This window comes from Siphateles boraxobius, unplaced genomic scaffold, assembly GCF_051911475.1.
Source record: "Siphateles boraxobius isolate OS27281-9 unplaced genomic scaffold, OSU_SipBor_1 12, whole genome shotgun sequence".
Taxonomy (NCBI): Eukaryota; Metazoa; Chordata; class Actinopteri; order Cypriniformes; family Leuciscidae; genus Siphateles; species Siphateles boraxobius.
In genome coordinates, this window is record NW_027508722.1 from 35,679,936 (window position 1) to 35,707,932 (window position 27,997).

Sequence of the window (27,997 nt, forward strand, 5' to 3'; positions counted from 1 at the left end):
AAAATTTAATAAAGACCTATATTACGTATATAGCATATGTTTAGTCTCTCACTTGATGATTATCTAATCAAAATAACAAGATATAATTGTTGTGATAAAAAAAAGAACTTAAATCGAACGTGTTTCTGATTTGTTTATGTTTCTGTCGGCTGCATGAACATATCAATGTTGAGAAAGTAATCATGTCACTAGCTTTAAATATGCAACTTCATCGGCTAATGAATGCATAAAAGTGACCAGCTGGATATAACTAATGCAAATAGATGGTAACAATATAGGGTTTTCACTAGGCTACGCATCATCAATCAGGAAGTCGGACATTTTGGAGGCACTGAACGTAAACAATGCCACTGAACTGAACGGACTTGCATATTTGGCTGCTTATTGTTTGCTGAAAAATTGTCGTGTTTTGGTCTGTACTAATCGGTCGCACCGGGAAAAAAACATTTTGAGTTCTATAGACTGCAAAAAGTTAAAGAGAAGAGTGCAAAAAACGGATGAAAGAAGGGATGAAAATGGATGTGGTTGAGAGAGGCACAGCATCAGCCACGTGTAAATGAAGCGTTGACTATGGCTAAAATGTTGAAGCAAAGTTAACTAGGTCTACATTCACACTGTCAGTCCAAATCCGATTATCTTTGTATCCGATTGGAATCTGATCTAAAATGTTGATCAGATTATTCATCCAGCTCTTTGGCAATATGGCAAGGATGTTGCGTTGATGGAGGGGTTTGCATTTGCAATAGAGATTTTGTCTTATTTAAATGTTACAACATGGAAATGTGTTGCCGCTGCGCTGGACTCCTGCATCTCGAGCTGCAGAACTGTACAAGGCTGGTGTGCACAGCTTTTTTCCGTACTCTTATCTGCACCGGTTTCAATATGTTTCAAAAATAATAATTTTCTGCTTGTCCAGAACTGTGTGGTTAACATTGTAATAAACTGACAGCCAACAATCACAGCAGTAATGAGAGTCAAATGATCAATCAAAGCTCATCATAAGCAGGTCTTCCACATGAAACTTAATACCAATATTTAGAAGCCTTTGAATAGGATTTCAAATCACATATGAATGTAGCTTGAAAAGGATTTCAAGTGCTTTTTTTGGACTGACAATCTGAACGTAGCCTATGTCGGGATAAGAAATAGAAGGAAGAATAGCGGTAATAGAGAAGCTAGCTCGCTCGGATCTTTCCTGCTTACTAAGTCCTTCTCTATATGATTTTGCAGCTTCCATGTGTTTTTTTCCTATCATAAATTAGTGTAACAATGTGTTCAGTACATACTGTATATAATGGCCTTCATCAGGGTGTTGGTAACAAACAGACAGAATCAAGTCATATACTCATAGTTGCATTTATTTCAGGTGTGCCACACTGGCACTTGCAACACAATTTCTTGGCCACTACAGGCAATAGTTCAGGTAATGTCTAATGCCAAAAGTCAATAAACATAAATAAGCTAGTTACACATAATAATTCTTAATTCATAGTCAAGATGGTTCTAAACCAACATGACTAGTGCACAAAAAATGGCAATTGGTCCGGTCTATTGCATTTACGAACAGCAATACCCTGTCAATAATTGAGACACAACAATTACAAAAAGAGTGAAAGGTCAAAATCTTCATTGAAACATGGACGACTACTGGCCCTCAAGGAACAGATCCAATACGTCTCCCTCTGTTTAAGGCGTTTAATTATATCCAAGTAAATGATATTCAGAGATTTTTTTAAGTTAGGCTATTAAAGTTAATTATTACTGTGAAATTCACTAAGCCACTGAATTATTATTTAAAATGAAAGATTAAGTCTAGTCCCAGACTAAAATGCATGTTTGAGCTGTTTTAACTGAAAGCAACTTGCACTAAGAAAAATTATGTCTTAAAGTCTTAAAATATGTCAAGAACTATTTGAAATAGAAATATTTTGAAAACATTATTAAAGTCATTACTGTCACTTTTGATAAATTTAATTGAACTGCAGGTATTTATTTATTGCAGTTAAAAAACTACTGCTAATTGTTAATAGTGTAAAAAAAAAGCTTAGAGAATAGTAGCATGAATCTACCTTTTTCTTTTTAAATGCATTTCTTTTTTGACATGTTTTAAGGTATTTTCATGAAATGTGACGCTGGTTCTTGCATGCATCATTGATGCAATGTTAACATGTGAATGTGTATTTCTTTCCATTCCTCCTAAAACTGATGCATTTTAATACGCCGGCATGAACACATGCACAGCTTCTGATTCTAACAGTCTGTTCTGTAGGTTCCAAATGTGTGTTTGTAGATTTGTGCAATGGATTAAAATAGAAATAAAACAGACGGTAAATACAATCATTTGATTTGAACAATCAAGCATTTTATGAGAGCAAAATACAACCGACTATATAGAAACATGAACAACAGCATGTTAAAATACACTCTTAAAAATAACGGTTTACCAACTGTGGTTCCATGAAGAACCTTTAACATCCATAGAGCCTTTCTATTCCACAAAAATTTCTTTAGTGGAAAAAGTTTTTTTCAGATTAGTAAAAAGCTCTGGTACTTTTAAAGGGATAGTTCACCCGAAAATGAAAATTAATCCATGATTTCTGAAGCCATCCTGGTGTATATGACATTCTTCTTTCAGACGAATACAATCGGAGTTATATTAAAAAATGTCCTGTCTCCTCCAAGCTTTATAATGGCAGTGAATGGCTAAATTTGAAGACCAAAAAAGTGCATCTATCCATCATAAAAGTAATCCATATGCGCCGGAGGGTTAATAAAGGCCTTCTGAAGTGAAGCCATGCGTTTGTGTAAGGAAAATACCCATTTTTACTGAAATATTTACATACTTACTGATTCCATATGGATTACTTTTATCATGGATGGATGCACTTTTTTGGGCTTCAAATTTTCTCTAGCACTTCACTCCCATTATAAAGCTTGGAAGAGCCAGGAGATTTTTTAATATAACTCTGATTGTATTCGTCTGAAAGAAGAATGTCATATACACCTAGGATGACTTCAGTGTGAGTACATCTTGGGCTAATTTTCATTTTTGGGTGAACTATCCCTTTAAGAACTCTTCCAATGACGGTTCTTTGGGGAACTCAATGGCATCACTCTGGAAAACTCTCGCTTTTTTAAAGAGTGTACAATAGTGATACTATTAAGAAGAACGTCTAAATCCACAGATTCCGCAGCAAGTGAAGACAAGGTCAATGATGTACAGGCCGAGGTTAACATAGGTCATGAAGGTCACAACAAACTGGATGCCCCATACGCAGCTGTCTCCTAGACAGTTTTTGGGCCGCGGGTTTCCTCTGAAGCTGTAGATGGGCCAGAGGATTGCAGCAGAGATGTACAACAGAACCGATATAATCAGGAAAAGCATGCTGAGGCGATCAATACTGAAGGGCAGACAGTTCTTTATCTTGGTCAAGATGTTGGTGATGATGATCAGGAGGGTTAGAGGCAAAGGAATGGCGTAGGCCACGATGCACCACAGCAGAGCCGGTTTACCCACGTAACCGATGAGGGAAATGAGGATGATGCAGGCGACGAAGGCCTGGAGAATCTTAATGAAGCCAGGAAGCGCAGCTACATATGTTGCAGAGCGTGTCGCATCACATTTATCCTTGAACGTCTCCATGCAGTAAAGCACGCAACACACCGCGGAGAGGATCGTCACCATCCAGCCCCAGATGCACTTCCGGCAGATGTAGAAGTTGCCGCACATCACCGTGCATGAGAACGTGCAGAGCGAGGACATCATGGCCATGCCGGTCGTGAAGTCGTCCCAGTCCATGCAAAACACCAGGATCAGCTTGTGGATGAGGAACATCTCCAGTATGGTGATGATCAGTGTGATGACAGGACACAAACCCCAGATCACCATGCTGTAGATCCAGTAGGTGTGTGACGGGTGACCCCAGATGTAGCCCACCACAAACGTCACCACACACAACACGATCTGCACCATGTGCAGGGCGCCACGGGAACTCTTCAGGGAGGAAGGAGTGAACTTTGCCTTATCCATCGTGAAAGTGCAGTGGCTCTTCAAGAGGTCTGAAGGCGCAATAGAAACGAGCTGTTCTCAGGGGAAGATAAAAATGCATGACATGCAAAAGACACACAACCGTTCCACCACAACGCTCCACCTCAGCCTATAGTGATTATCAGTGGGGGAGTTATTCAAAAGTCAAGTCACATTTATTCATATACCGCAGATCGTTTCAACGTCATAGGAAAATAAGTGTTGCAAAATTAATCAGTTATGAAATGAACAAAAATGTGTTCACCCAAAACTAACCCCACTCTATGACTTTATTCTTTCAGCCAAACATAATCAGCGTTTTTAAAAATAATATCCTGGCTCTTCCAAGCTTTATAATGGGAGTGAATGGTTTGAGATTTTGAAGCCCAAAAAAGCACATCCATTTGAATGTTCTCTGAACATTCTGAAACAAATAGTAACATTTAAAAAAATGTTACATGAACTTCAGTACTAAAACATTACAGGAAAAAAAAACATGAACCAATGTATAAATAGATTGTTGCAGAGAATATAATTTTTGAAAATGTCATAAATGTCTAACAAAACTGCTCACAAATTTTCACAAGACTGTTATGTCACAACTTCTGTAAATGTTAAGCACATGGGCCCTGCTATAAGAACCCCCCCCCCCCCCCCCCCCAATTACTTATATTCATAAATGGTTAATGAGAAAGTCACTGAATTCAACCAAGAAATGAGTTCTGAACATCTTTACCGGGTCTGTTTCTTTCAGAAGTATAAGGTTGATGGGTTAAAGCTGAAAGTTTTAAATGAGAATGAAATGGAGGTAAATTATAGTCAAATGTTTCATAGCCGTTGATTATATTTGACTATGCAATCTTTACTATTTTTTCTTTGACATAATCAGATTGTGGTGTAAAATTGCAAGCTCAATCTATCATTCAAGAAATGACCTTCAGTTTACAACTTAGCACATTATCCTCAATGCTATGAGTTTTAGCTGGAAGAACATCTTTGAATAATATCAAGAAACTGTTGATGTCTTTGACTTTATTTAAATGTGCCTGTGATAATATAAAAGCATGATATTGTTTTTGCTAATGTAATGTAACCTTGTACAAAGTTGCTTTTGAGGAATGCATATATATTGTTTATATTCATGTTAATGTATTAATAATAATGCCTTAGAATCATTTCCTCTCAAACCGGTCCATCAGTTAATGTTTGTTGCATCCTCAAATCTCTGAATGGGAATAAAAGTGAATGTACCAACAACAGACACTTTATTGGCAGCCAAACAGGTAATTGAATTAGTGCAATATTAAATTATTTATCTGCTTTTGAAGTTTAACATATTAGTAATCAGGTATTCAAGTGTGGAGTCGCTTTCCTGTTGTCCTTGTTCCTCATTAGCCATGCATGCATAATCATTATGTATTATGCTGGATTATATTACCAGGTTGAACTGCTGGTCAACCACATCCATACTAATGCCAGAACTATTTTAACATAATTTCTGTAAATACCATGAGATATTCTTAAATGATATGATGCTTTTAGTGAATTATTGTAGTGAGTTACTCCTTAAGGTGAACACGATGTTTTCAGAGTTGTGTGAACTGTGTCCGTGCAGCACTGCAGTCTTGATTGAGTTATCTTAATGACTGTCATGTGTCTGCGGATGTTGAGCACAAGGCCTGCCGTTGTCTCATTACCAGAACGACTCGACCTTTTGGCCAGTGAGATGCTCATAAAGATGTAAACAGGTCAGCTGATACAGGACGGCCTTTCCCTGGGATTGTACTTTTTCTGGTAATGGAGAAAGCAAAAGAGTATCTATGAATTTCTGGGTAAGATAGAGATAAGTATATTAATAGAATAATCATAAAAAACTAAATAGCAATGTCCATCGTTTTGACTGGTTGTATATAACCATATAAACAAATTTCTGTATTATTATATCTTTATATATCATTAAAGTGTAATAGATAGATAATTATATCTCTTTCTCTATTTAATATATATCTAGCCTATATATCTCTGTAAGTCTCTCCTTCACCCAGCGTGCACTGTGACGGCATTACTCACTGCGCATGCGCACACAATCACAAATATGCCCGCTGCCTGACAGACAGTCGAAAGCAAATCAGGTAAGACGTTTCATTCAAATTATTATTACAGTTTTGACATTTTCTTAATTCCACTCATCTATTTGCGATTCATGTACGTGAAGTGCTGCTGTACAGACTTTTAAATGGCTTCGGCTTGTAGTTCAGTTTACACTGCCTGCACATTAGCTGCACGAGCTATTCACATTAACGTTAGCTTAATCTGAAGCGTCGCCGTTTCATTTGCACATCTTCATGTATTAAAGACATGTTTAATAAAAACGACTACGCCATAGTGCTGTCAGTCTGCTGCATGTGTTTGGGTACTAGTGTGTGAATATCTATAACGTCATCTGTCAGTCAAGTATACATCCGGCAGATTTTAACGAGGCTGTGCGTGTCATACTGTTTATGTCTGTCACTGAAACTTGACGTGAAATATAGGCAGTGTTTGTTTGTGGACATTAGAAGCATTAGAAGAGCAGCAAAGCGCGTGCCAGGTGGGCTTGGCGGCGCGCGCGTGAGGCGTTTCTCTCGCTCGCTGATTGGCTGCTGACGTGCATCGTCATCATACTTACCATTATTCACTATAGATATTTAATACAGTAAACTATTACGTTTTGACAGAATATTTCTGGAAGCTTCTTACATTGTTTAAAATAGATCAAATATTTATTTATTACGATTTTACAATGCCTACAATTAAGTGTTGTACAGTTAATACTGGGGTTTTCAAGCTTTTAGATTGAAACCCCAAATATGAGCGGCCCCTAAAATGTAAAAGGCAACAATGTAATTTCACGTATAAAACCCCAAATAATACTGTGAAAATGTAATATTATAAATATGTGTAAAATATAGTTTCTAAAACAATATCTAGTTTCTGTTATATTACATTATTGCATTTTTACCTACTATGGTATTGTACTGTTAGATTATTGTTTTTTTATTCAGTTAATTAATTTGTATATTTTTTATTCAAATGTTTTTGTTTAATTAGTTATTATTATATCTAATTTGATTTATTTTAATCAATTCATTATTTTAATAAAGTAAAGTAAGTTTAATTGTATTTTTTTCTGCTTCTCTTTAAACTTTTCCAAGCACTCCCTTGCGACCCCCATTTTGAAAAGTCCCGCTTTAATGTGTACCATGGTACTTACTGATTGATTTCCGTGTTCATATAGTACAATGTTATTTACATGCTTTCACTGAGATAAGGTTGGACAGTGTGACCAAAATACTAGCATAATAAGAGTAGATATACTTTTTATAGATTACTATAGAAACATGTTCCTCTAAAGTCAGTGTTTTACTATGAAATCATGTCATTTTCTTAAAAGACAACTGATGGTATAATATGTTATTATAATAGGTTATGTGATTCTGACACTGTAAGATACTAGAGCAGCCTGCCAGATACACGTCGTCCTGTCCTAGTGTAAATGGATTATAGCCCCTTGACCCCTGACACTTGACCCTTGAAGCACTGATGCTATTATGCTACATAAGCAATTCCAATATTTGAGTATTTTTGCTTTGTCCTGAATCTGATAGGTTCATGTTGTTGACGTTCTATGAGCTCTGACCTCACAGCAACTCTAAAGTACAAGAGTCTGGTGTCTGCACACACTTACAAATCCCATGAAATAGAGAGAGAAGGAGAAAACAGAGCGAAGGAGAAAACATTATTCATTCACATGGAAAATTGGTGTCCTTAAAGATGAACTTTATCAGGATGCAGAGTATCCAGGATCCATGAAACAACTGGCCTTTAAAAATAAAAATCTGCCTGTCTCTATGGGAATTTAACATAGGGGTGTCCTGACTTGCGCAACCTGAACATTTATTTATTTACGATACATTATTCATTCACATGGAAAATTGGTGTCCTTAAAGATGAACTGAACTGAAAAAAATCGACGTTGAAAACGTGTTGTTTATGACAATTAAAAGTAAATTACACTAAAAATTTCAATCAAAAATATATACACACAGTATATATACACCAATATATATATACACACAGTGGATAGTATAACTGTGAACACACTAAACAATTAAGGTTGACTAAAAAGAGGAATAAAAAAAATAATCTTTTGGAAATTGATCTTAATGCCTTAATTTAAAAATGATGAAAAATCCAACCTTTAAGGACACCAATTTTCTTTGTGAATGAATAATGTATCGTAAATAAATAAATTTTCTTCCTTAAAATACAGGTTGCGCAAGTCAGGACACCCCTATGTTAAATTCCCATAGAGACAGGCAGATTTTTATTTTTAAAGGCCAGTTATTTCATGGATCCAGGATACTATGCATCCTGATAAAGTTCCCTTTTTGTATGGTATTATTTCAGTTAGGCTAATAGCTGGTATGATTTGCATTGAGAGATGATCTTATGGAAAGTGCCCCATGCCAATCTCTAGGTATGGTGAAGGGTGTGTGATGATGTGGGGCTTTTTTAATTTCAAAGGCCAAGGGAACTTTATCAGGATGCATATTATCCAGGATCCATGAAACAACTGGCCATTAAAAATAAAAATCTGCTGTCTCTATGGGAATTTAACATAGGGGTGTCCTGACTTGCGCAACCTGTATTTTAAGGAAGAACATTTATTTATTTATGATGGTACATTATTCATTCACAAAGACAATTGGTGTCCTTAAAGATGAACTGAACTGAAAAAAATCGACGTTGAAAACGTGTTGTTTATGACAATTAAAAGTAAATTACACTAAAAATTTCAATCAAAAATAGTAATATAGCTTTTTTTAAGCAACACAAAAATTGCGCTTGTTAGTATAAAAGAATGCTGGCGAAGGTATATAGGCAACAGCTGCAGGTCCTGTGTACACACACGAAAATTAGTCATTTTAATGGCATGGGTTACGCATTTGAGCCTGTGAGGGACAGGCCAGTAGTATCTGACTACCATCACATGGAGGACGACCAGTTTCAGGCTCCACATACAGTACAGGATCGTTTGGGGGAAGTGTGTGGGCGCGGGCGCTGCCGGAGCATGGACACTGCATCGGAGTCGATCTGTTGCACAGAGGGCAACCTGGAACATTTATTGATCGGCGAAAAATGCATTTTAATAATTGTACCAATGAGAATAAATAAAATACATCTGTTATATCACCTTTTCTCAAATTTCAGTTCAGTTCATCTTTAAAGGTTGGATTTTTCCTCATTTTTTAAATTAAGGCATTAAGATCAATTTCCAAAAGATGAATTTTTTATTCCTCTTTTTAGTCAAATTCTGTAGCATGGGTGTGTTCACTTATGCAAGGCACTGTATATATATATACATATATATATATATATATATATATATATATATACATACACTAACATTTAATAGTTTGGGGTCAGTATGAATTTTTAATATTTTTGAAGTACAGTAAAACAGTTATATTGTGTATATGAAATATTATTTCATTTAAAAATAACTGTTTTCTATTATTGTATAGTATATAGTAAAGTGTAATTTATTCCAGTGATCAAAGCTGAATTTTCAGCATCAATACTTCAGTCTTCAGTGTCACATGATCCTTCAGAAATCATTCTAATTTGATGATTTGCTGCTCAAAAAACATTTATTATATTATAAATTTTGAAAACAGTTTCATAATTTTTGTGGAAACAGTGATACATTTTTTCACATTTTTGTTTTGATGAATAGAAAGTGCAGAAGAACAGCTTTTATTTGAAATAAATCTGCAGTCACTTTTGGTCAGTTTTATACATCCTTGATGAATAAAAGTATTACTTTTTATAATCTTCCCAAACTTGTGAACAGTAGTGCATATCTGGTATCAGTCACTCATGTCTGTTGTTGTGTTTTTATACTGCTGTAACCTCTAAATCATTCTACAACATTTCCATAACCTATTACAATCATAAATTGCCCTTACCTTCAGGTTAAAAATGCTAGTTGTTGTTTCAGGGTCCTCGGCTGTGTCCGATCCAGTTCAGTCCTGGGTCCGTTTCACTGGGCGTTTGGTTAGTATCTAAACTACAACAAAGTAAAGATACTTCTAGAGAAAAATCACTCTGAGACTTGTTTTGAACGTTTTTCGAATCAACAAAATTGGTTTCGTTTTACTTAGTTTATAAAAAAAAAAAAAAAAAAAAGTTTCAGAATAATACAAGGACAATAATTCAAAAAGGAAAAATAACAGAAATGCATATAGGTAATAATAATAATAATAATACATTTTATTTATAAAGCACTTTTCATAAAAGAATCTCAAAGTGCTACAGACCACAATACAATAACAACCACAATAAAACAATCTAAAATCAGTAACCAATAAAATACATTAAAAAGAAAGGAAAAATAACAAAGCCTAAGGACCACTTAGGAAAGCCTGCCTGAACAAAACAGTTTTTAGCTCTTTTTTAAAATTGTCCACTGTCTGGGGTTTTCTCAGATGTTCAGGGAGGGAGTTCCAGATGCGAGGGGCAGCACAGCAGAAAGCTCGGTCGCCCATGGTACATAGTCTTGAGCGTGGCTGATGGAGAAGGTTTGCAGTTAGGGACCGGAGGTTACGGGTGGAAGATTGAGATGTAAGGAGATCTTTGAGGTATTGAGGGGCATTGTTATGGATGCAAAGATGAGTAATGAGGGCGATTTTGAATTGAATTCTTGAAGTTATGGGGAGCCAGTGAAGTTTCTGAAGAATGGGAGTAATGTGTTCATATTTGCGTGCCTTCATCAGAGTTCGGGCAGCACAGTTCTGAATAAATTGAAGTTTTTGAAGGTGTTTACTTGATACACCAATAAGTAAGCTGTTACAGTAATCAAGGTAAAGATGCACCAATTACAATTTTCTAGGCCGATTCCGATTTCCGGTTTTTCATGAGTTTGGCCTGCCGTTACCGATTTTAGCCGATTCCGATTTCATTTTTTCTAACCACTTTACACCAAACACCAATATTTATTTTCTATCTTCTCTTTAATAGAACATTTTACATAGAACATAGAACATTTTTTGAACGAATTAAATAAAAATAAATTTATAAATTATTACTCCTGGTGTGGGAAATTCACACATGCCTTATGCAGTGTTATGGTATGGAAGAACCATTTTCACTTCCAATATTCAACTAAAAAAAGTGATATATTTACTTATTTAGGAAACTAAACTTCTGTATGAAAACAGGTAATGGCAATAAAATAATATATAAATAGCAAATAAAGATATAATAAATATAGCCTTTCAGTATAAAGATATTTCTCAAAAGACACACACACACACAGACACACACACACACAGGCCTATTGCAATCACTTGTACATCAATGGCAAGTTTTATTTCCCAAACAGTTCTTCTCTCATCTGCCACATCTCCAGCCAGGCTAAACAAAAGCTCGGGAAAGTGGAGCAAGTGCAGGGAAACGATTGGAAATTATAAAAACAAGTTTAAATGGGTAAATTTTCTGTAAATAGTTTTGAGTCTTCATTTTCTTTTCCGACATAGCCTACTCCAGTTCTTGTTAAAACACACTAGACATGCAAATTCTTTGGGCACTTTTTGTGTGAAATCATATTTATTTTGTCCATCAAAAGTGTGCTTTCACTTAAATTGCCGCTCCTGCTCGACGCTCACAGGCTGCTCCTGCTCCCGGTGTGAATGCACTCATTGATTAGGCTAACATGCACGGCGAAAAAAAAAAACGCGCTGCTCACGCTTGCGGTGTGAAACGGCCATAATTCACGACGTTTCCTTCATGTGCGTTCCGTGTGCACGTGCGATGCTGATGGGGGCCGTCTTGGCCTGGAACTTTCCACAGTTAAAGCTATTTTGTAAAAAAGCACATATACATCTTTTGCCACCTACGCTAGCTTAACATTTAACCGTTCCTTCACCTGCAGTTGTTAAATCCACACCCTGCCTCTCGCCTCCTCACGGACGGTGTGGAGTCTCATTCTTTCTTCTTAAACTACTGTATGACAAAGGTCATAGAGGCAGGCATGTTCTTAGCACCTGTTGAACCGTTGAGTCTATTCAGAGAGGTCAAAGGAAACCAGAAAAACCTTAAGTTGCAAAGCAAGCTTGTGTCATGCTTCTAGCGATTCAAGCCCCTTTTGCAAGTATGACCTTTAAACTACAAACACTTTAGTTGCAAGCCAGGCTTGCGTCTCGAGATTCAAACCTCTCTTCCTAGCATGATATTTCACAATTAGGACATTTAAATTGACTCTCTGAAATAAACCCCCTCACAATACTAAGTAATCTTTTATGTTATTTTTCCATCTGCCTGATGATCCTGATCATTTGCTTGCCCCGTCAGATCAGGTCGTCCCGGGGAAGATGTGTCTTCTTCCTCTTTTCCGTTTTCTTAGCTTTATGAAGTTCTCTGGCATGGTCTTTCTGGAGTCGTTCAACTAAAAGATCGTCCATAAATATTTCAATTTTGTCAGTAACCTTTGATACATGTAAATCATCTAGTACTTTTAGAGGTTCCACTTTTTTAGGGATTTAACAGAAGAATTCATATTTGGGCCTCATGGCAACACAACACTGTACATATCGGTACTGATACTGGCCATTGAAGAACAACTATTTCAATGCTGAATTCATGCACCAAAATATTAGAAAGTATGGTAGAAATTTTGAATAACATTTAAATACTTCTCCATACATAGTAATGCATTGTTTGAAATGGAAAATCCCTGATAATTTGTGCTTCCAATATCAACCTATTCAGGTAGATGTTGATAAAAATGCTAAAATTATTTACATTTTACATTTCTGCATTTTGCAGACTCTTTTAAGCGAAGCACTTACTCAATGCAATATTCAATGGATGCATTTTTTAAAGTTAAATGCATTATTGGATATTATCACCATTTTGGGCATCCTTAATATTTACTGTTATGTTCATTCTTTGTCATAAATGAAGGAGATAATGACAATATTTCTTCTCTCAACAGCTAAACCAAAATGGCCGGCTAGTTGCTTTGTCTTTCTGTCTTTCTCTCTTTCTGACGTGTGAGCTCAGAGGTCATGGCTGTGGATTGTGGTGTGTTCGTGGATTGGTCTCAGATGGATGATGTGTCTCGCGAGGCGGCTCCCGGTAAGACTGAATATAAAGACATAAAGGAGCTGAAACAGCACGCCCGCTCGGGCCAGTGGGGCAGAAACCACAGCCAGCGCTCAGCCGTTTACCACCACCTGCTCAAAGCCCTCCCGTGCCGTACCGTGACCCCGGATGCCGAGGTCTACCGGGACATCATGGGGAATTCAAACAGCAAGCGCAACCCATCCGCGTACCTGTTGCCGGAGTTCGTGGACGGGATGGCAGTGCCGCGTTACTGTCTGAAAGCCGAATCCATGGGATCGGTGCATGCTGTGATCTCCTGCGTGGCAGGGCAGTTCCCGGATATATCGTACTGCCCGTGTTTGCCGGCGGTGACGGCGTTGTTGCTGCACTGGAGCGCGGATGAAGCCCAATGCTTCGACAGCGTCAGTCGCATGTTAGCTTGCAACGAACCCGGGCGGCGTTTGTTAGATCAGACTTTTCTTGCATATCAGTCGGCCTGCATGACCTTCGGTGACCTTGTGCATAAGTACTGCCCTGCTGCGCATAAGCTGATGGTTGCCACCGCGACAGACGTGCTGGAGGTTTACTCTGATTGGCAGAGGTGGGTTCTGGGCGACCTTCCCTTCAGCTTTGCTGCGCGCGTGATGGACGTGTTTTTGGTGGAGGGGTACAAGGTTCTTTATCGCGTCGCACTGGCAATATTGAAGTTTTATCGCAAGCAGTGTGTGGCTTCCGGCTCGGCCTTAACCAAGCAGGAGTCGGCGGCGGTCAGGAGTGATATTCAGACCTTCGTGCAGAACATCGGGAAAAGCGTGACGCCGGATAAACTGCTGGAAAAGGCTTTCTCCATCCGCCTGTTCAGCCGTAAAGAGATCACGCTGCTTCAGCTGGCCAATGAGAAATCACTCCAGCAGAAAGGCATCACCGTCAAACAGAAAAGGTAGACATGACAGTTTTATCATCAATGTTCGCAGCAAAAATCTAGTCAAACCAAAAAATATTCAGACTCCTTGCAATCCTCACTTACATGAGTTAACTATAGTGTCCTACACCCACTAGTAAAAAAAAATCTAAAATTATATCTGGTGTCTGATTCATTTTTGGTTTGACTGTATATAAACCTGTAAATATTCCTGGAATGTCCTGGAAATAACACCTTTAAAAAAAATCATGGACGTTTCTGTATTTATACATTTTTCTAGTTACTCATATCTGGGCTATTACTCTATATCTAGTGAATTCTTTATAAAGTTGTTTATAAAAGTATTAAATCATTGTCTAATTATAACAGGCAGATGGAAATTCATTGGTCAAAAGTTGTGCAGATGTTGATGAGTTTGATATATAACAGAAGTGAATTGTTATTTAGGAAGGCTTGAAAAGTTAAAAGGGTTTTACATGAAATCGGCTTAAAAATGAAAAATATAACTTTATTTCTGAGATTGTAAATGTGTTGCCACTAGCTGAACTAAACGTACACTGATCAGAATGATTTTGAAACCAATAAAAAAATGTGAACAGCAGGGGCGGAGCCAGACGATGTAAACATTCGGGGCTTAGCCCAAACCTAGGGGCGGTCCAGGCAGGGGCATACTCCCTTGGAGATTTTTTCCCCATTTACGTCAGCTAAATGCACTATTTTTCAGGCTGTTTGAGATATTAGAAAGCCTAAAAATCTATACACTACCTGGGAAAATTATGATAGTTAGGCCTACTCAGTAAAAAAAAAAAATCACAGAGTAGAGCCTACAACCTATTTTGTATGTAATTGTTCTCCAGCTGTAGTGAATCCAAAACACCAAAAATGTTAAGGATGACTCATTTTCACCCCTGGCAACTAAAAAGAGGCAACCATTATCTGACTATTTTTAAGTTTGCCTAAATAGGTAAAACACAGTGGTATCTGGTGGCGTGTAAAACTTATATAGCAGCCCTTTTAGACTGGGGCCAAAACGCCACCATAACTCGCTGAGAATAATTTAAGTCTCATGTGTGCAATAAAAGTTCCAAAGACCTGTGTCTTATTATTAAATATGTATACTTTTTGTTCAGAATTGCTGCATTAAATATTGATGATATTGTGCAATATGTTACAGTAAATTAATGATGCGTTGCCCAAAAAGCTTACATATAAAATTGTGGACAGTGATATTCATTTAATTAGCAATACTCTGCTGCTACCATTTATTCATTATCACTGTTCACCATAACAATTCCTTTAATTATGTAAATACTAATATGTTTATTACATTATTACAGGCGCATCTCAAAAAAATGTAATATTGTGGAAAAGGTCATTGTGCTGCACCACCAGAACAAAACTGACAGATTGAATTCTCAGGAAACCTTTGCAGGTGTTTTGAGTTGATTAGCTGATTAGAGATCTTGTCAGGTCGTTTAAAAAATTCTTTGTTCTAAAATTATAATACATTTTGAGATAGGCGTACTGGAGTTTTGATTTCCATGAGCTGTAAGCCCATCATCATGATTAAAACAATAAAAGGCATGAAATATTTAACTTTTTATGTAATGAATCTAGAATATATTAAAGATTTACTTTTTAAATTAAAGTATGGGGGGAAAAATAACTTATTGACGATATTGATGCATCTGTACTTGGAATTGTTGTCATCACTTAACTCAAGTGTTAGGCCTACAACAGCAGATTCACATGTAACACTTGTCCGCGGTTCGTCTGACGCTGCTTCTGAATCTCTCTCCGGCCGCTGAGGTTTACTGTTAGTGTTCCGTATAAAAAAACTTTATGATGTCCATAATAACCTCAGCCGGTTAGCCAGTAAGCTCGCTACGACGCCGGTTTAAACATACAACAGCCCGCAAGCGGCCAACCCCTGATGACAACGGCGAAGAAGATTAATTTATATTCTTCTTCGTTAGTTTTTATTGGCAGTTGGCAAACAAGCTGAGTGATGCGCGATGCATTACCGTCCGCCACCACGCACATTGTTTAATTTTTTGCCGCTCCATCAGAAATTCTGAGAGGAAATTAAACAAAGTTGAAGTTATTTTAAAAAACCTAAAAGATTCGGGGCTTTTGACAAACCATTCGGGGCTTAAGCCCAATTAGCCACCCCCCCGCTCCGCCCCTGGTGAACAGCCACAGTGGAAAGATCAAATATAATGAGAAGTTCAACTTATTGTCGTTATTTTTGTCTGTTCATATTAAAATGGATTTGTTTATTAAGTATGTCTATTAATATCTTTTTGTGTTTGGCATCTTTCCTCAGATTACATGTTTTATTTTTTTATTCCCTAATTTAATTTTCTTTCCACATTATTTCATTGTTTTTCTGTTTCTCCTGCTCTCCACTCTCTGTGCTGTCCTTTAGTTCAATCAGAAGGTGTGTATCTTCATCTCTCATCATCCTCCTCCTCACACATTTCTATTTTTTCTTTTTTATATGTTGTTGGTTTACTGATGCACAGTGGAAAAAAATATGTTTTTGAAATCATCAAGTTTGCACTCTGTCTTTTTATCTCTCTAGACAAAATGTCCATTTAGCCGTGAATGCTGATAATTTCAGCTCTGAGATCGTCAGCGCTAAAGAGATCAGAGATGTCTGGTCGTGGATCCCGGAGCGTTTCGCTCTGTCTCAACCGCAGCTTCTCTTCACCACGTCCACACACGGCTGCAGCCTGAACCGGTACAAGCACACAGGATTCGGACACTCAAGTCACACTTAAAAATGCATGAATGCATGTCTACTTCCAGTAGATAACAATATATCAGAGCAAGTGGCCAACAATTGACCCTTCGCAAGGAGTTTGATTGACAGGCGATCTGACCAATCATAATCTGCCATCCGCCGAATCCGCCATTTTTGTCCGACAAAGAAGTCAGGAGAGTTAGTAGATTAACGTTGGAGCATTTTAACTTGAAAAACTAAGTGTACTGACGTCTTTCCGCGGTTAAAATAACATTCCTTCTTGTTCCTTCATGTTTATTTGATGTTATAAATTAACTAGAAGGAAGAGATGATCGGTTCACGAGCAGCTTTAAAGCTGCTGTAGGGAGTTTTGAGAAAATGTTGACTTAGCCTGAAAATTTGAACAAGCACAACTTACTGGTCCAACCCCCTTGCTCTCTGCTACGCTACAGCCCTCCCTCCACAGCTCCTCCCCCACAGCGGAGCCTGCCGTGAACGCGCAGGCTAGTAAGCAGGACCACCGATGACGGCGGATTATAAACAGTTATGGAACATTCACTAATAGGGACGAAACATCAACAATATGCTTTACATTCACTATGGCCTGCCCATACTTTGACTACAAACTTGGTCTTCAAATCATTATGTATTTTGCAATACATGTAACTTTATAAGGTTGCACTCTTTCTATAAGTTATAGCTACTAAGATAACGTTAAAGGATTAGTTCGCTTTAAAAAAAAAACTTTTGCTGATAATTTACTCACCCCCATGTCATCCAAGATGTCCATGTCTTTCTTTCTTCAGTCGAAAAGAAATTAAGTTTTTTGATGAAAACATTCCAGGCTTTTTCTTCATATAATGGACTTCAATAGGACACAAACGTTTCGAGGACCAAATGACAGTTTTAGCGCAGCTTCAAAGGGCTTTAAACGATACCAGACGATGAATAAGGGTCTTATCTAGTGAAACGATCGGTCATTTCAAAAATAAATAAAAAACTTTAAGTTTTATAAGCACAAATGCTCGCCTTGCTCTGTTCTGTGATGCACGTTCGTGATCCTGTTCGAACTCGTTCATCCAAATGAACAAATCTTTTTTCGAGTCATTCGTTCGTTGAATGAACGAAATGACTCCGAAAAAGACTCGTTCAAAATGAACAAATCTTTTTTCGAGTCATTTCGTTCGTTGAATGAACGAAATGACTCGAAAAAAGATTCGTTCATTTGGATGAACGAGTTTGAACAGGAGAGTCACGAACGACGGCTCGCGCTGTGCAAGAGAGGGGTGATCAGCGCGTACACTAGCGTGATTGACACTGCTAAGACATTCCTCCTGGCTCTGATTGGTTGTTTCTGACCGGGAGCGGTGTATTTCTGCAAATGGCAGTAGGACCACAGGGAGGAGCCAGAGGAGCTTGATTTTTTCACAGATTATCTGTCTCATATTCTACTTTCAGGACATAATGAGAGTTTTAACAAATATTTGTTTACAAAAGCTACCTACTGGAGCTTTAAGAGGCTCTACAGCGATCTGTCAGACACATTAAAGAGCCACAAAACGGTATTTATTGTCTAAATTTCTTTAAAAAATGACCAAATGCGAAAGTTGTTACTTTGTTTCATATCAAAAGTAACCTGGTCTGTCCTGTCTGTCAGCGCGTTGTCAGTGTCCTCTGCTCCGCATTGTATTTTTCACTGTGTGAGAACATGGTGTGTGGCGTGGGAGCATAGACCGTAAAAGAAATGGACACAGCGACCCCCTTGATTTCAACGGAGAAAACTGAAGCCGATTATAGCACTCACTTCCTGATGGCTGTGCGACTGCGCAGGCTCAAACTGAGCTTGACGATAGTCTGACCGTTGTAAATCTTCTAGTAGCTGTGCCAAGACAAATCGGAATCACCTAATTCCTCAAAAACGTTGTTGAAATAATATTTTGTCTTGTTGCTTTTATGGACTCTCTATCTATGTGCTTCTCCCTTGACTTTATGCCTCCATGTCTCCCCGATTGCCTCATAGACAATAAAAGATTGCCTGCGAGCTTCTCCTCCTGTCTATTCGGTAATTTCTCTACTGTGTGACAGATTCCCCTTTTCCACCAAAAAAGAACTGGTGCTGGTTCAAAGTTGGTTCGGAGTTGGTTCAACTTGCGAACCTTCTCAGAACCGGTTTGTTTTTCCACTGACTAGAGCGCCCAGCGAACGACGTCGTTACGTCACTGTGTAGGTCGCTATACGTCTTAGCTAGAAACGCTTGCAAGTACAACATTACTTTGGGATTATCTCTAACTCGTGTACCAAGAAGGCTTTAAAAACAATTGAAATATGTAAGCCTTTTAATCTTTTCCTTTGATATGTAATCTTTTCTGATTAGTTATGTACCCCTGTCTTGTGTCTTTTTTTTTTCTTTCCATTTATTTGTTCTATATTGTGACTGTTTTCTTCTTTGCTTACATAATGTTTTCAATACAAAAAAATTAAAAATAAAAAAAAGCTAGAAACGCTTGCGCCAACTTCAAGCATAACAATTACAATGGCGGACTACATTGTGTTTCTGCAAATGTTTCTCCTGGTTTTGCGGTCAGAAAAGATGTTTCGAACACATCTAAACCCGCCACCAGCCCCCGCCGTAAGCATGACATGGTAAAAGAACGGTTCTCTGGTTCTAGTCCAGCAAAGAGTTGGTGCCGCTTTGGAACCAGTTTTCCTGGCCGAGAACCGGTTCTTTGGCTGTCGAAACACAAAGAACTGGTTCGCGAGTAGGCACCGGCTCCGAACCGGCTCTCAAAATGCTTTGGTGGAAAAGGGGTAACAGAGTCGCGTGGTTATGATGCAATCGTTAGCCTATTTTTACAAAAACGGCTTCTACGGGGCCATAACGTAAGATACAAAGTAATGGAGCCTTTTAAACATTGTTGTGTTTCTTTAGAAATAAATAATGGACAAATGAAGTCTTTGGACGCCTCAGATGTAAAGTTATTCGCTGTCAAAGTGACACCAAAATGAATGGGAGTCAATGGAAAGCTAACAGCAGGTGATGGTCTGCTACAATGGCGGCTCCTGTGAGGCTTCAGTTTCCGGCTGATGGATTACCCCCTTGCTTGAGAGCGGCGTGGCTTGTCGGACATGGCAACAGTAACTAACGGGGACGGGTCTTTGCAAACGGTCAATTGCAGAATATCGTATTTATTATAAATCATAATTTTTTTAATGTGCCTCATAATCTTTAATTAAAAATGATCCCCTCCCTCTTGCAGCAACAAACCACAACGATTCAATGATTCAATCAATTCCTCATGAGCAAAATCAAGCCCCGCCTTAAATTTTTTCTGGTTCCAGACTTGTTTCACTCGTCAAGGAAGAGAAGAAAAGACTATCGCAGCTTTCATTTCATGCCAGATATTATATACTCAAGAATAATATTCAAGAAGTCATCATGAGGAATAGCTGCTTCCTCTTTTGTAAAAACAGTTTACAACAGTCTTTAAGAGCTGAATGTCCTTCTCAAACTATTTTAGTGTTTTTGAAATATTGTCTGTGATGTTTTATTTAGGTTTTATTCACATTGTGAGGGATACGAGCCGACACTAATGCTCATCAGAACTACAGATGGAGAGGTACCAAAACTCTCTCTTTCTCTTTATTCTGTCATTTTGTTTATTAATTCAGCACAAATTCCACTGATTTATGCTGTAGTTTCTGTGAAGGTAATCTATGTTAGACTTAGGGCGATTTAAATTATGTACATTTAAAGTGAAAATTTAAATAAGTGCATGAAGAACTGATTTTGTTTCATCCATTTGTAAGCAGAAACCTCAAAATACGTCACTTATAATAGAGCCGTTCAGGCCAAAAGTCATCATTTGTTCATTTTCTATGTGGATTTACAATGGTGGTTTTAGTTTTTGATCTGAAGGTCTATGATTATTCTTGCATACTATGTAGGATTGATAGTTAGCGAACTAGGATGCAGGGAGGTTGTTCAGGATGAGAAGCTGCTAGTCTGTGATTGACACGCCTCTCATCCAATCGTTTTTCAGGTGTGCGGGGCCTTCCTGTCCACTGATTGGGAGGAGCGGAAGAGAGGCGGGAACAAGCTCAGCTTCTTTGGCACTGGAGAGTGTTTCGTCTTCAGAGTATGTCACATTGTGGTACTCACTGGTTTATGCACATATATAAATAATCAAATAAATTAGATTATCAGTAAATAATAATATAGAATATAAATTTAAAAAAATTAAGGTAGTATATACCTAGAAATTATTGTTTATATTTCACTAGGTGGCGCTATTTTCTTAAGTATTAGACTAGAGTGCAGCGTATTTATGTATCAAGTTACTTTCATCCATCACCGTTTCATCCTGTTACACTCTCAGAGGAATATTATATAGCTCTTTGGTAATTTAATGGAGTTCTTGGTTATGTTTCTATTAAATATGAACTTTGTCTCAGATGTTTCTCCTTTGTAGGAATAAAAAGGACATAAATTAATCACAGTTATAATATAGTAAAATTATAGGGCTATACATTTATTGTGGATCAGATGATCTTGGAAGGAAAGGCAAGAGTCCTTTAAAGTCCTTTAAATTAAAAAAGAAATTATAATGTTACCATACACAGTAAAAGTGATTAAAAATGAAAAGTACATATAAAAATAACAGCATAAATAATTATTTATAAACAAGTAAAAATATCAAAAAAGTAAGAAATAAAAAATGCTTTTAAATTGTATTAAAAGAAGGATCAGATCAAACTTTAGCACGTTGGAGCACAACGGAGACGTTATTGAGATCTTGAAACCCTAAAAGGTATTAAAATGATAAATTGCTGTGTTCTTATACTATATGATTAATTTTCATTTAGCAGATCTAAAGCAACTTACATGGACAAGGGTGAATGTTTGCAGTTTGTAGTAGCCCAGACCTTAAACCACAGTTTAACACCCCAGCATGTATTCAGATCTCACTTCCTCACCACAAGAGTAATGACTGGAACGCTCTGCTCATTGCTGTTGTGTGTTTTCAGAAGTGACATGACATAAATATATGTGTGTTTCAGATGAAGCCAGAGATGGAGCGTTATGAGTGGGTCATTATCAAACACCCAGAGCTGGCGAGCGCGGCCCAGCCCGCAGGTGATGAACAGACCGGTGCCGAAGACAACGGTGGACCTCTTTCTCTAGAGAAACCAGCCACAGACCCGTCTCAACTGTCCCCGTTCCTGTCCGCTCGACACTTCAACCTGAACTCGAGAAACACCTCCATGTTCATGGCAGGAAACGTCGACTCCATCATTATCGGTCAGTTAGATACTCATATCTCTCTAATCAGATTTGTGTTATTGTTATTTTTCTCTTCACTTGAAATCAAGTACCGGTTCTTACAGTAATATTCTTGCACAGATAGTGAATATTTACCTTCAATACTGATATATGGAAGCCTTAAATATGATACAAAATTAACCAACATTCTAAATAACACATACTAATTTTATGTGCCTTATATTTGACTATTAATTTTCCTAAACATTTAAATTTATTAATTTGACAGATGCTTTTATCCATAGTAAACCTGAAGTGTCTGTAGCTTTTCATATGAGAGTGTTAAGATGGAGATATCATATATCTAATTTTTGTCTTTTATGACATGATATACGATTTAATATCATATCTGATTTAAACCTAATTTGCAAAAATGATTGATTCTGAACAGATTCAAATCTCTTGAACTGTATAAATGATTTGGTTATCAACTCAAGGATTAGTTCAATGTTTAGAGGTAATTTATATTAGTTAATTATATGTAATCATTTTTTTATATACATATATAGTGCTTAATTACTGTAAATGTATACAGTGTATATAATATATATATATATATTAGGGCTGTGAAAAGATTAATCGTGATTAATCGCATCCAAAATAAAAGTTTGTGTTTACATAATATATGTGTGTGCCCTGTGTATAATTATTTTGTATATATATATAAATACACACACATGCATGTATACATTTAAGAAAAATGCGTTATTTATATATAAAATATTTATATTTATATATAATATAAATTATATATAAATATATACATGCAAATATTTCTTAAATATATACATGCATGTGTGTGTATTTATATATATATATATATATATATATATATATATATATATATATATATATATATATATATATATATATACATATACAGGTCCTTCTAAAAAAATTAGCATATTGTGATAAAGTTAATTATTTTCCATAATGTAATGATAAAAATTAAACTTTCATATATTTTAGATTCATTGCACACCAACTGAAATATTTCAGGTCTTTTATTGTTTTAATACTGATGATTTTGGCATACAGCTCATGAAAACCCAAAATTCCTGTCTCAAAAAATTAGCATATCATGAAAAGGATCTCTAAACAAGCTATTAACCTAATCATCTGAATCAACTAATTAACTCTAAACACCTGCAAAAGATTCCTGAGGCTTTTAAAAACTCCCAGCCTGTTTCATTACTCAAAACCGCAATCATGGGTAAGACTGCCGACCTGACTGCTGTCCAGAAGGCCATCATTGACACCCTCAAGCAAGAGGGTAAGACAGAAAGAAATTTCTGAACAAATAGGCTGTTCCCAGAGTGCTGTATCAAGGCACCTCAGTGGGAAGTCTGTGGGAAGGAAAAAGTGTGGCAAAAAACACTGCACAACGAGAAGAGGTGACCGGACCCTGAGGAAGATTGTGGAGAAGGACCGATTCCAGACCTTGGGGGACCTGCGGAAGCAGTGGACTGAGTCTGGAGTAGAAACACCCAGAGCCACCGTGCACAGGCGTGTGCAGGAAATGGGCTACAGGTGCCGCATTCCCCAGGTCAAGCCACTTTTGAACCAGAAACAGCAGCAGAAGCGCCTGACCTGGGCTACAGAGAAGCAGCACTGGACTGTTGCTCAGTTTTGCTTGTCATTCGGAAATCAAGGTGCCAGAGTCTGGAGGAAGACTGGGGAGAAGGAAATGCCAAAATGCCTGAAGTCCAGTGTCAAGTACCCACAGTCAGTGATGGTCTGGGGTGCCATGTCAGCCGCTGGTGTTAGTGCACTGTGTTTTATCAAGGGCAGGGCCAATGCAGCTAGCTATCAGGAGATTTTGGAGCACTTCATGCTTCCATCTGCTGAAAAGCTTTATGGAGATGAAGATTTCATTTTTCAGCCCGACCTGGCACCTGCTCACAGTGCCAAAACCACTGGTAAATGGTTTACTGACCATGGTATTACTGTGCTCAATTGGCCTGCCAACTCTCCTGACCTGAACCCCATAGAGAATCTGTGGGATATTGTGAAGAGAAAGTTGAGAGACGCAAGACCCAACACTCTGGATGAGCTTAAGGCCACTATCGAAGCATCCTGGGCCTCCATAACACCTCAGCAGTGCCACAGGCTGATTGCCTCCATGCCACGCCGCATTGAAGCAGTCATTTCTGCAAAAGGATTCCCGACCAAGTATTGACTATTGTGTGCATAACTGAACATAATTATTTGAAGGTTGACTTTTTTTTTTTGTATTAAAAACACTTCTTTTATTGGTCGGATGAAATATGCTAATTTTTTGAGACAGGAATTTTGGGTTTTCATGAGCTGTATGCCAAAATCATCAATATTTAAACAATAAAACACCTGAAATATTTCAGTTGGTGTGCAATGAATCTAAAATATATGAAAGTTTAATTTTTATCATTACATTATGGAAAATAATGAACTTTATCACAATATGCTAATTTTTTGAGAAGGACCTGTATATACAAAATAATTATACACAGGGCACACACATATATTATGTAAACACAAACTTTTATTTTGGATGCGATTAATCAAGATTAATCTTTTCACAGCCTTAATATATATATATATATATATACATTGTAAAAAAAAATTTTTTGAAGTTGCAGATAAATCAAACATGATTTTACAAGAAAATACTATTACAGGTTTTATATTTCAAAATTTAATTCAGTGGATTACTTGTTTGGTTTGTGAAATTTACTTGCAATTTTCCCGAGTGAAAATTGTTTCTATACCAAATTTGTTTCAGTATAGATAGATAAAATTCAACTTTTACATTTAAATGTTTTAATTTTGTTTCTTGCATTAAATATTTTGAATGTACTTGAATGTCAAAATGATGCTTCCTCTGATTTTTGAAACCATTTCAGAGCAAAAACATAATGAATGTATGAAAGGACATTTATTGGCCAGTCCTAGTTTCTCTGAAATCCAGTATTATTTGAGTGGAATAGTATAGAAAGGAAGAACACTGAATTCTCTGTAATTGGATGCATTTTGTTGTTTGTGAAGGAGGAGGTGATGGTAATGCTCTGTACATCGACTCGGAGCTGAACCACGGCCGCACCGAACGCTGCCTGACCTTTGACAACCCGCCGCTGTGTGCCGAGAGCTTCCAGATCGCCGTGCTGGAGGTGTGGGGCTTCAGAGACGCCATGGCCTCATAAGAGCGGCTCGCCACGTCTGCAGGAGATCCTGATGATAGACGTAATGAAGATGTGATGCTCCTCTAGTGCACTAAAAGATCCGCCCTGAGCTCCAGTCAACATCTCATGCTTACTGTGTAAATTTATCAATGCAAAACATGTCAAGTTTTTTTTTTGTTAAATTAAATTTCATATCAGCAGAAGATGTGTGTTGATCTAGAACAGTCAAGAATCGAGATGAAGGAAATGAAGTTTAGTATAGTGTAGTACCATTCTCATCAATGCTGCATTTTGCATTTCATGCAGCTTGTAATGATCAATATCTACAAGAAATGAGGACCAGAACAATGGAGACTTTCCTGTTAAAGCAAAACCAAGTATTGAATGTGATTCCAAGGCAATTGTCAGATATTTGTTGCTGTATTTTCTGGTGCTAAACGCACAAATATATTTTGTATAATATACATTGTTTTCTCATTATAGGATGGAGGTTTATATATATATATATATTAGTTTGAGAGAGTGATCAAAGTTTATCTGTCCCATATCCCTTTTGCTCTTCCATACATTTAAGAAAAATCAGATTTCCAGGTTCTCGGCACAAGAAGACCGTAAAACATGAGCTCTCCGTGAATCTTTAGTCAATACAGAATTACTTCTGGGCATTCAGCATGCTTAAATGGCATTCCAATGTTCTTTTAAACCAGAAATTAATAATTCTGTCATCATTTACTCATTGTCCTCATGTGCTTCTAAACCTGTATTACTTACTTTCTTCCTTGAAACACAAATAGAGACATTTTGCAGAATAACTTGGCTGTTTTTTATTTTCACACAATGAAGGTGAATCTGATCATGGCTGTCAAATTCATAAAAGGACAAAAAAAGCACTATTAAATTTAAATAATAATGAGACAATAAAGACTATTTTTCATGTCTTTTGTAGCTATACTTTTGTAGCTTTTGTGAAGTTTACTTTCAGAACAGACACTGGATCTCAGATCTCATTTGCTCATTGGCATATTCACGATTTCAAACCAGATGCAGCTAAGTTTGAATATGCGCTTGAGATTTGAGATCTGCGACGGGACATTCTGTTCCTCACACACTTGCTTTTGAAGACTGGAAATATAGTCCACAAACTACTTGCTTTATAGAGTTTGACAGCTTTCATCGCACAGAAAAGAACAATGACAGTTTCTTTTTGTGCTCCACATAAGAAGGAAAGTCATGCTGGTTTGGAACAATATAAGGATGAATGCTGTAAATGATGACAATCTTTATTTGTTTTCAGTAATGGAATGTTATGCACCATATCACTCCGTCCATATATTAAAGAACGTGCATCGAACGTTAAATGTACGCAGGTTGAGTTGCAATGTAAAGTTTAGTAGAGATTCAGTGTTTGTTTGGTTAATCATTTAATAGTTTTTGCTTGAATTATATGTATGATGGCATAATCAGCACTATTTTATGTGGAAGTGTTACATGTTATGATTTATCTTTTTATTTGCACTTATTGAACCTATTTTAAGTTGCTGAATGTTAGTCAATCATCTATGAATTTATATCAGTAATATATTGTTTGATGTCAGATTCTATGTGTATCAGTAAGGATATTGTAAGCTCATCTTTGAATCAGAACTTCAGTGATCAAAACATGTTGTTGAGGAGTGTGTACAGTATGTGTACATTGTGATGTGTTACCATATCAAGTGATGTGTTTGTATGTTCTGTGTCATTCAGGTGGAGCAGGCGTGTTTATGTGTTTAAAAAGTCTTAAACATGCTAAACTAAATGATAGTGTCAGACATGTTGTAATCTAGTATCTGCTCATAGAAGTTGTGAAGGACTGTTTCTCTTATGCAGGGCACATTGAAATGAACCGTTCTGAAGAATAAAAACTGTGCAAGATGTCAGTTCTGTTGTTGTCCTCAGTTTTTCATGCATGTAACTGTCTAGTCCTTGTCCATTATGCAACAAAGTTCCCACAGTTGTGGAAAACCAGGGAATGTCACCGAATGTGTAGAAATTTGATTTCCAGGCCTGGAAAAGTCATGACAATGCATTTATGCATTTATTAATTTTTTTGTCTCTATAGAATGATTTTATAAATTTCTATTCAGAGAAAACGTTCCCTGTAAATCTCTCTAATATTAGCATTTTAACAATGCTATAGCTAGTATTTTGAATGATCTGCTTTGTATATGTTTTAATTAAAATGTATGTAGGCCTACAGTATGTTTACTACACAAATAGTCAGAGTTTGGCACAGTTAGCAGTTTTATTTTATATTTATCTCCAACACAGTACTATTAACTAAAATCATTGAGATCTTAACCGTTTTCTCTTCTGGTCATGAAATGTGTGAGTTTGACCTTATAATGCAGATTCTCCCCTTGGCTAAATGAGACCAGACTAATTGATCTTCCCTCATGTTTCCTGAACAACATGTGTCCATCAGACAGACTGACGCTCGAAATAAATATGGCTTGGTTACTATAGTTGTAACCTACTATTGTAATTAGCATTTTAGATAATGCAATTTATTATTATGTTTTTTATTTAAAATATTAAACAATATATTCAATATATTTTAGTATTAAATACATGTTAATATATGTTTAATATCATGTATTAAATATTGAATTAAATTATTTTAATTATTAATTATTTA

The 27,997-nt window shown here is 36.9% G+C and overlaps 2 protein-coding genes across 2 annotated transcripts; one reads left to right on the top strand and one right to left on the bottom strand.

Moving 5' to 3' along the window:
- Positions 1 to 3,160: 3,160 nt before the first annotated feature.
- On the bottom strand, positions 3,161 to 4,030 carry LOC143728656 (myeloid-associated differentiation marker-like protein 2). The gene has a single exon (XM_077219474.1). It carries the CDS (start codon positions 4,028 to 4,030, stop codon positions 3,161 to 3,163), a length of 870 nt encoding a protein of 289 aa, XP_077075589.1.
- Positions 4,031 to 5,782: 1,752 nt separating this feature from the next.
- On the top strand, positions 5,783 to 27,239 carry tbc1d24 (TBC1 domain family, member 24). Its single transcript, XM_077219287.1, has 8 exons — positions 5,783 to 5,859; positions 6,039 to 6,159; positions 13,065 to 14,114; positions 16,681 to 16,839; positions 20,396 to 20,459; positions 20,883 to 20,978; positions 21,901 to 22,141; positions 25,187 to 27,239. The coding sequence occupies exons 3-8, from the start codon at positions 13,138 to 13,140 to the stop codon at positions 25,339 to 25,341; spliced, it is 1,692 nt and encodes a 563-aa protein (XP_077075402.1). The 5' UTR covers positions 5,783 to 5,859; positions 6,039 to 6,159; positions 13,065 to 13,137; the 3' UTR covers positions 25,342 to 27,239.
- Positions 27,240 to 27,997: the final 758 nt, after the last annotated feature.

What these genes read in the sequence shown, in the direction of transcription:
- LOC143728656 (XM_077219474.1), bottom strand. Translation starts at nt 4,030, where the DNA reads ATGGATAAGGCAAAGTTCACTCCTTCCTCCCTGAAGAGTTCCCGTGGC.
- tbc1d24 (XM_077219287.1), top strand. Translation starts at nt 13,138, where the DNA reads ATGGCTGTGGATTGTGGTGTGTTCGTGGATTGGTCTCAGATGGATGAT. An exon ending in ATCACCGTCAAACAGAAAAG is followed by an intron (nt 14,115 to 16,680) that starts GTAGACATGACA and finishes TTATCTCTCTAG; the next exon opens with ACAAAATGTCCATTTAGCCG. An exon ending in GAGAGTGTTTCGTCTTCAGA is followed by an intron (nt 20,979 to 21,900) that starts GTATGTCACATT and finishes TGTGTGTTTCAG; the next exon opens with ATGAAGCCAGAGATGGAGCG.